At 38.2% G+C, this 9,371-nt stretch overlaps 1 protein-coding gene and 1 non-coding gene across 2 annotated transcripts; one reads left to right on the top strand and one right to left on the bottom strand.

Annotated features, from left to right (window-relative positions):
• Positions 1 to 4,305: 4,305 nt before the first annotated feature.
• On the bottom strand, positions 4,306 to 5,706 carry LOC112093226. Its single transcript, XM_024171283.1, has 3 exons — positions 5,227 to 5,706; positions 4,822 to 5,106; positions 4,306 to 4,620 (listed from the first exon to the last, which is right to left on the bottom strand). Exons 1-3 carry the CDS (start codon positions 5,704 to 5,706, stop codon positions 4,306 to 4,308), a joined length of 1,080 nt encoding a protein of 359 aa, XP_024027051.1.
• Positions 5,707 to 6,304: 598 nt separating this feature from the next.
• Positions 6,305 to 6,411, top strand: LOC112093228. Its single transcript, XR_002902954.1, has one exon. It is a non-coding gene; the product is annotated as a small nucleolar RNA R71 (small nucleolar RNA).
• Positions 6,412 to 9,371: the final 2,960 nt, after the last annotated feature.

Below are 9,371 nucleotides of genomic sequence, written 5' to 3'. Positions count from 1 at the left end.
ATTTTTTAGGTACAAGTGGTGGAGCCAACGAGAGGCAGTGCAAATTCAAGGAAGCTATCATGCACCAAGCCTAAACACCAAAACAAAAAAGGGGAGTTTCTTAAACTTTTTCTTATTGTCTTGACTGCTTACACTTTTGAGGATGATGTGCATATAGAGCTTAGAGGGTGAAACGTTTCTTTGTTTCAAAAAAAGAAAAAAGAATTTTGAAAAAAAAGTGTTTCTTTATTTTGAATAAATTGAGATGATTTGTGCTTTCTTTGGTGATTTTCCTCATTCCAATTATGAGACTATGGTTGATAATTTTTATAGCTTTTGGAAAAGTGAATTTTGTCTAGGTGTGTGTTTAATTTTTTGAGTGAGTTTTATTTTGATTGTGATTATTCCATATTTGAGCACTATGCCTTGATCTTTGAATTGCATGTTGATTTAGAGAATGTTTACGTGAATATGTGATTTTTCTTAATCTCAAAAGTCCTAGAATTTGTTTGATTTTCTCTTGAGGCGAAATGCTATACTTCATATTACCAAGAAAATGATTTAGGTCATCTTTGGATCGGTTGAGCCTTTCGAGCCTGCCGTGATATATTTTTATCCCTAGTATACCCCCTTGAGCCGAATGTCACATTTTCCTTGTTACCCACTGATTAACGCCCTAAAGTGATGTTCACAAGCGGTCAATTGTAGCACAGAAGGACGGTCGTATCCACAGAGAGGTAACAAAATAAACAAGAAAGATTAGCAAAATAAGCGCGTTAGAGAAAAATAAATAACAACTGAGTTAAAGAAAAAGAAGAGTTTTTGAGACTTTGTTGCAAATAAAATAAAAAGGAGAAAATTTGTATGAAGGAAATTCAGTAGTAAAAATGGTAAGGTGTCGAGAATCCCTAATGTTTCGTTCACCAATTCAAGTTTTGATTCACAAAATAAAGGAATCGAATAAATTAAATCTCTATATTGACTCCGAAAATATTATTATTACAAGTTATCCAAAATTGACAATATATCAATTTGAAAATATTGCAGTAAAAGACAATTTGTAAAATAATTTGAATGACAAAATAGTGCATGACAGAATTACATAATAAAAGTGTGACTGAACTTATATAAAAATTGACACAATATTTTGAAAAATAAATTAAAGATAGATGCAATTTAATTCATTCAGATATTGAACATTACTGCACAAGGAATCAAAAGCCCGAATTGGGTCACTCAACAAAAGTTCATCTCTCACCTCACCATGAGAACTCTAGCCTAGCTTGCAAAACTTTCTCACAAGTTCTAGAGAGAAAATATGAGACTAACAGCAAGACGACAGAAAAATGAATATTCAAAGCTTCCAAAAAATCTTAGGCTAACCCCTTTATTTAAGTGTTCAGAGGTTACCTATCAAATAAGGAAATAAATAATAAAAATAGAAAATTACAAAAAAAAAGGAAATAAAATAAAATTACACATAAATTAGGATAAATCATATATATGATTTGAGGAGGAAATTTGGTAATTTGCTCTGATTTTGGGGGAAGAAACTCAGACTCAGCACTCCGTGGACACGTGTCGCAATGTGATTGGCAGTGAGAAGACAATTCATCACGTGTCGCATTCAGAGTGGTTGGCATGTGCTAGCGCGGTCATAGTAGAGGACAGCTGGGGGACACATAGCGCGCATTCATTGGGAAGTCCAGCTAGCATCATAGGTGTGGGACCCACATTGGACAAGTGGTATGCGCGGGGAGAGCGGTAGGTCTGCTGCTGTCGTGCGGGACCCACGCGGAATTTGGATTGGAACGCGCTGGAGATCGCGCGAAAGAAGGACGCGCACCCTAGGAGTCTTTCGTGTAGGTGACACATGCAAAGTGGAGTTGGGAACGTGGGAGAGCTGGGGCCCATGCAGAATTTGGCTTGTGGCTTCGGCTCACGTGGCTATCTCTCTACATGGCTCGGTGCATCGAGTTTAGACAGCTTGATGACTGGGAATGTGCCTTCATCTCTCAAGAATGCATGTTTTAGGCCCTCAGGTAATTGGGCTAGCTTGACTTTTGGAGCCTCCTCGGTGGATGATTTCAGTTTTTCTCTTTCTGTTTGGAGCTCCTCAAAACATGGTGGCCTAAACTTAGTTCCTCTGTCTTGTGAGCTGCTGAAAATTGCAGACAAGTGAGCCAACTCAGCAGAACCGGAATTTTTAGAATCAGAATTTTGGAGGAGGTTTTCAAGATCTTCATAGTTGCTTTGCAGTTGAACCTCCTCCTCGACAAGTGTGTCAATTAAGAATGTTTATTGACACTCATCGTCATCACGTGGTTGCTTTTGAATATGAAAAATATTCATCTCAAGGGTCATATTCCCGAAAGATATCTTTATGAGACCATTCCTACAATTGATAAGTGCGTTTGCTGTGGCAAGGAAAGGTCTTCCTAGAATGATGGGAATGGATGACTCCATATTCACCACAGACTGTGTATCTAAGACAAGAAAGTCCAGGGGGTAATAAAACTTGTCGACTTGCAACAAAACGTCTTCCACTATTCCCCGTGGTCTCTTAATGGATCTATCGGCCAGTCCACCGCAACCTCAACTTACCAGGGTGGAGAAGCAAATGGGAGTCATAGAGATGAACCCGCTGATTCGGCTCAAAATTCTTCCTCAGGATCTGCTTGCCATGAGCTTCTTTCATTTTTACCTTGATCCTAGAATTACGCTCTTTCAGCATGTCGAGCAATCGTCATTCTTGTAATGCATCGAGTTTAGACAGCTTGATGACTGGGAATGTGCCTTCATCTCTCAAGAATGCATGTTTTAGGCCCTCAGGTAATTGGGCTAGCTTGACTTTTGGAGCCTCCTCGGTGGATGATTTCAGTTTTTCTCTTTCTGTTTGGAGCTCCTCAAAACATGGTGGCCTAAACTTAGTTCCTCTGTCTTGTGAGCTGCTGAAAATTGCAGACAAGTGAGCCAACTCAGCAGAACCGGAATTTTTAGAATCAGAATTTTGGAGGAGGTTTTCAAGATCTTCATAGTTGCTTTGCAGTTGAACCTCCTCCTCGACAAGTGTGTCAATTAAGAATGTTTATTGACACTCATCGTCATCACGTGGTTGCTTTTGAATATGAAAAATATTCATCTCAAGGGTCATATTCCCGAAAGATATCTTTATGAGACCATTCCTACAATTGATAAGTGCGTTTGCTGTGGCAAGGAAAGGTCTTCCTAGAATGATGGGAATGGATGACTCCATATTCACCACAGACTGTGTATCTAAGACAAGAAAGTCCAGGGGGTAATAAAACTTGTCGACTTGCAACAAAACGTCTTCCACTATTCCCCGTGGTCTCTTAATGGATCTATCGGCCAGTCCACCGCAACCTCAACTTACCAGGGTGGAGAAGCAAATGGGAGTCATAGAGATGAACCCGCTGATTCGGCTCAAAATTCTTCCTCAGGATCTGCTTGCCATGAGCTTCTTTCATTTTTACCTTGATCCTAGAATTACGCTCTTTCAGCATGTCGAGCAATCGTCATTCTTGTAATGCATCGAGTTTAGACAGCTTGATGACTGGGAATGTGCCTTCATCTCTCAAGAATGCATGTTTTAGGCCCTCAGGTAATTGGGCTAGCTTGACTTTTGGAGCCTCCTCGGTGGATGATTTCAGTTTTTCTCTTTCTGTTTGGAGCTCCTCAAAACATGGTGGCCTAAACTTAGTTCCTCTGTCTTGTGAGCTGCTGAAAATTGCAGACAAGTGAGCCAACTCAGCAGAACCGGAATTTTTAGAATCAGAATTTTGGAGGAGGTTTTCAAGATCTTCATAGTTGCTTTGCAGTTGAACCTCCTCCTCGACAAGTGTGTCAATTAAGAATGTTTATTGACACTCATCGTCATCACGTGGTTGCTTTTGAATATGAAAAATATTCATCTCAAGGGTCATATTCCCGAAAGATATCTTTATGAGACCATTCCTACAATTGATAAGTGCGTTTGCTGTGGCAAGGAAAGGTCTTCCTAGAATGATGGGAATGGATGACTCCATATTCACCACAGACTGTGTATCTAAGACAAGAAAGTCCAGGGGGTAATAAAACTTGTCGACTTGCAACAAAACGTCTTCCACTATTCCCCGTGGTCTCTTAATGGATCTATCGGCCAGTCCACCGCAACCTCAACTTACCAGGGTGGAGAAGCAAATGGGAGTCATAGAGATGAACCCGCTGATTCGGCTCAAAATTCTTCCTCAGGATCTGCTTGCCATGAGCTTCTTTCATTTTTACCTTGATCCTAGAATTACGCTCTTTCAGCATGTCGAGCAATCGTCATTCTTGTAATGCATCGAGTTTAGACAGCTTGATGACTGGGAATGTGCCTTCATCTCTCAAGAATGCATGTTTTAGGCCCTCAGGTAATTGGGCTAGCTTGACTTTTGGAGCCTCCTCGGTGGATGATTTCAGTTTTTCTCTTTCTGTTTGGAGCTCCTCAAAACATGGTGGCCTAAACTTAGTTCCTCTGTCTTGTGAGCTGCTGAAAATTGCAGACAAGTGAGCCAACTCAGCAGAACCGGAATTTTTAGAATCAGAATTTTGGAGGAGGTTTTCAAGATCTTCATAGTTGCTTTGCAGTTGAACCTCCTCCTCGACAAGTGTGTCAATTAAGAATGTTTATTGACACTCATCGTCATCACGTGGTTGCTTTTGAATATGAAAAATATTCATCTCAAGGGTCATATTCCCGAAAGATATCTTTATGAGACCATTCCTACAATTGATAAGTGCGTTTGCTGTGGCAAGGAAAGGTCTTCCTAGAATGATGGGAATGGATGACTCCATATTCACCACAGACTGTGTATCTAAGACAAGAAAGTCCAGGGGGTAATAAAACTTGTCGACTTGCAACAAAACGTCTTCCACTATTCCCTGTGGTCTCTTAATGGATCTATCGGCTAGTTGCAGAACCACAGATGTGGGCTTAATCTCTCTAAGACTCAATTGCGAGTAGACCGAATAAGGCATGAGGTTAACGCTTGATCCTAGGTCTAGTAATGCTTTGCCGAATTCTTGTGTCCCAATTTGGCAAGAAATTGTGGGACAACATGGATCCTTACACTTCGGCAGTGTCTTCTGCTCAATCACCGCACTTACTTATTCCGTCAAGAATGCAATTTTCTTGACATGGTGCTTCCTCTTTATGGTGCACAAATCCTTGATAACCTTGGCATAGGCCGGCACTTACTTGATCACATGTAGCAAGGGAAGATTGATCTTCAATTGTGTCAAGTGCTCTAGGATCTCACTTTGATTTTCCGGCACTTTCCCAGGTGGTCGGAGAGCTTGGGGGAAAGGTACCTTTACCGGAATTTTTGTTGGCTCTTTTTTCTCCTGAGCCGATTCTTCATTACTCGAAGTAGTTGTACTTGTTGATGGCGTGTCAAAATTCTTACAACTTCGAGTAGAGATGGCATTAACTTTCTTGATATTTTGACCTTTAGAGTTGGAAGTTTGAGCCATGTGTTGTCCTCTCAAATTGGACTGGGCTTGTGATGGAAATTTACCGCGCTCCTGAATGGTTAAAGCTTCTGTCAGCTTTGTGATCTGACTTTTGATTTCCTTGTTTTCTTCCACCAGCTGCGTGAGCATTGAATCAACCCTTTGATTCATTTTATTTTGCGTGTCCATAAAAGCTTTTATGGTATCCTCTAGAGAATTCCCTTTCAGATGCATGTTATTCTGAGGCACAAAATATGTCCTTGGTGGTTGAGATTGTTACTCTGATCTCCATTGCCATCCAGATGATTGTGCATGTTGGTTCAAATCTCGCCAACTAAAGTTCGGGTGGTTTTTCCAACCAGGATTGTAAGTCTCCGAGAAAGGTGTATATGGTTTTCTGTATACGCCTAAAGCGTTGCACTGCTCCTCGTATACCCCTCTCATTTCACTTAAAGTGTGGCAATCCTGAGCTAGATGGCTCTCTCCACCACAAACGAAACAGGGCTCATGTGCCTCTGTCCTTGCCACCATGTGGGGTCCTTTACTATCTTTACTTTTGAGGGCCTCAATTTCCTTCGTCAAAGCTTCAACTTGGGCCTTGAGTTTGTCCTCTTCCCTTAATTTATAAACTCCAGCTGGTCGGGACCTACTGGTGCTCTCAGTAGCACTCGGTCCAGTCCAAGTATGAGCTTTCTCAGCTAACTCATTTAGGTACTCGATGGCTTCGTCAGGATCCTTTTGGAGAAAATCTCCATTGCACATCATCTCAACAAATTGGCACTCTCGGATTATGAGTCCATCGTAGAAATAGCTTACGAGACGCCAACTTTCATGTCCATGGTAGGGACACAAATTTAACAGATCTTTAAAATGCTCCTAAGCTTGATAGAGAGTTTCATTTTCTTTTTGAGCAAAATTCGAGATTTGCCATTTCAAATTGGTCTTATGGTGTGAGAAATACTTGTTGAAGAATGTCATCGTCATTTCTTCCCACGTACACATAGACCTGGGCCTAAGAGAATACAACCAGCTTTTGACCTTGTCCTTTAGAGAGAAAGGAAAAAACTTTAATCTAACAGTATTTGCAGCCTCAGCACAGCTGTGAAAGGTGGCCACCACCTCTTTAAACTCCCGGATGTGTACATATGGGTTCTCATTCTTTAACCCGTGAAAGGTTGGGAAAAGTGCAATCATGATCGGCTTGAAATCCATAGGCGATGCATTCGGTGGGAACATGATGCAAGATAGGGTGGCCGTTCACGTTGGGTTCAGGTAATCTGGTAACGTCCTCTGCTGAACTTCCTCGTGTTGTGCCATTGTGAATAGAATTTGAAGTGCGAATTCCAACGACGAGTGTGAAGACGGAAGCGTAGAAGACGAGTCAGATAGAATTTCACTAGGGGTTTCTAAGTCTGGTCGTTGTGCAAATCTCCCTAGTTCGTCTCTATACCGATATCGGCATTCACCCTAAGCAACCCTTTTTTTAATTTTTAATTTTTTTTAATTTTTTTTAATTTTAATCAAAACAAAAGAAAATAATTATATAGTAACGTAAATTGTAACCACCGAGAGTACTCCCAGGAAAGGCTATAGCTCTTGGCTCAATGAATAGTCTCCTATACAGAGCAACGTTCCCAGGAAAGATTGGTGGGGCGAGGTCCACTTAAGTTCCAGCTTTCCTAGATAGAACTCCGTCAATTGTACTTTCCACGTAACCACACAATTATTCTCAAAATCAATTATTAAATTTTATTGAATAGATTATGAAATGAAATCTAATTAATAGAAACTATTCCTAAAGTCAAAAGCCTAAATCTACCAAATCATGAAATTTCTAGATTAAGAATCTAAATTAGTCAACTAATTACAACCTAATCATAATCCTAAAAATTAATAAAGACTTAAAAGGAAAAATTAAATTAGGCAACAATTAATAGTCAATAATTAAAATATACAAATGGGGAAATAAAATAAAATCTTAATTTATCAAAAATAAAAGATTATAAAATCAAATCACAATCAATTTTAAAACTAAAAGGGAAAATAAAATTAGCAATAAAAATAAATCCAAAAAGTGTGAGATTTTTTTTTTCTTTTTAGCAACAAAACTACGAAAATTAAAAAAATTGAAAAAGGTAAATACTAATTTAAGGTAAAAGTGACTTTTTTTTCTTTGACGTTAGAAAATTTTTTTTGCAGCAACTATAACTTACTAAATGAATAAAGAACACGGCATGCAACTCTTTTTTTTTTTTTTTTTTTTGAGTTAACAAACAGATCACGCAGACCAAATAAAAAAAAACATAGTATAATAAAAATATAGAAAAAATGTACTTACCTCTTTGGCTCAAAATTTACTGATCATTCTTGCTAGTAGCACCTCCCCGGCAATGGCACCAAAATTTGATTAACGCCCAAAAGTGATGTTCACAAGCGGTCAATTATAGCACAGAAAGGCGGTCGTATCCACAAAGAGGTAACAAAATAAACAAGAAAGATTAGCAAAATAAGAGCGTTAGAGAAAAATAAATAACAACTGAATTAAAGAAAAAGAAAAGTTTTGAGACTTTGTTGCAAATAAAATAAAAAGGAGAAAATTTATATGAAGGAAATTTAGTAGTAAAAACGGTAAGGTGTCGAGAATCCCTAATGTTTCGTTCACCAATTCAAGTTTTGATTCACAAAATAAAGGAATCGAATAAATTAAATCTCTATATTGACTCCGAAAATATTAACATTATAAGTTATCCAAAATTGACAATATATCAATTTGACAATATTACAGTAAAAAACAATTTGTAAAATAATTTGAATGACAAAATAGTACATGCCGATTCGAGCTCAGATAACAACTCTTTAAATTCATCATGATGCGCATCACCTAACACCTCAGCTTCTACTTCATCCAACATATCATGATCAATGTTATTTCTAACAACATCATGTTGATGTGAATTAATTTTGTATAATAAATTTCCGCAAGCATACGGCGTCAAGTTTTGAGTATAAGGTGAGTGAGTATCGTCTCCACAGGGATTGGGTTTAGAATTGCCATTAAGTACCACAATTATTGTAACTTAACTTTATCTAGGGAACCTAATAAAATGACAATTAAGAAAATAAAACAAAATATATATGAAAATAAGAAAATAAAGTATCTATACACAAATGGTCTAGGGACTTGATTTCGCTTTATTATTCCTATGTTCATCCTATTATGTAATCGCTAATCAATTCCATTCAATTCATTAATCAAGGCTCTAATGTCATCTCGTAATCTTTCCCGAGTGCCTCACAAGAAATTGTATTTAAATACCCAAAACAATATCCCTATTCGAAATGAACATTTAAACACAAATTAAGCTTCGCCTTTAGAATTAGAAAATAGGAATATTGATTGCCTCCCAGCCTCACAATGACCTAAATCCTAATTTGATTATCTAAGCATTGATCTCCTCCCAGTCTCACAACAACCTAGACTATGCTTCTCAAATCTAGATAAAGAATTCAATCTCTCCCGAGCATCAAATTTGCAATCTAAAAATCATCTAACTCATTGGCCAAATAAATTAAAAGCATTAAGCATAGCGAAACATAAATGAATTGAAAATTAAATTAAATTAATAATCAATAAAATATTCAAAACATAGTTCAAATAAAACTACATCAAGTCCTAGATTTAATGTCTAGCTCAACATGGAAAAATAGATGAAAGAAGATAAAACCCAATATCCATTGAAGAGCTTCCAAGGACCTCCAAGATGAAGGATTTCGGCCTCCTTTTGATGTTTTCTTCACTTTTTCGGGCTCCCCTTCCAAATGGCATCTCTTTCCTTTTATACTACAACATTTCAGAGCTAAGGCTCATACGCGCGCTGCAGCCTGCGTGAAAACGCGCT

Source organism: Morus notabilis, unplaced genomic scaffold (assembly GCF_000414095.1).
Source record: "Morus notabilis unplaced genomic scaffold, ASM41409v2 Scaffold614, whole genome shotgun sequence".
Lineage (NCBI taxonomy): Eukaryota > Viridiplantae > Streptophyta > Magnoliopsida > Rosales > Moraceae > Morus > Morus notabilis.
The sequence above is the reverse complement of the archived record's forward strand: the minus strand, read 5'-3'. Positions and strand labels throughout refer to the sequence as shown.

Bases quoted from the DNA above. Each gene is read 5' to 3' on its own strand.
- LOC112093226 (XM_024171283.1), bottom strand. From the start codon at position 5,706: ATGCATCTGAAAGGGAATTCTCTAGAGGATACCATAAAAGCTTTTATG. The intron at 5,107-5,226 runs GTGATCAAGTAA...GTGATTGAGCAG, and splicing joins TCAATCTTCCCTTGCTACAT to AAGACACTGCCGAAGTGTAA. The intron at 4,621-4,821 runs GTGAATATGGAG...ACACTTGTCGAG, and splicing joins TCTTAGATACACAGTCTGTG to GAGGAGGTTCAACTGCAAAG.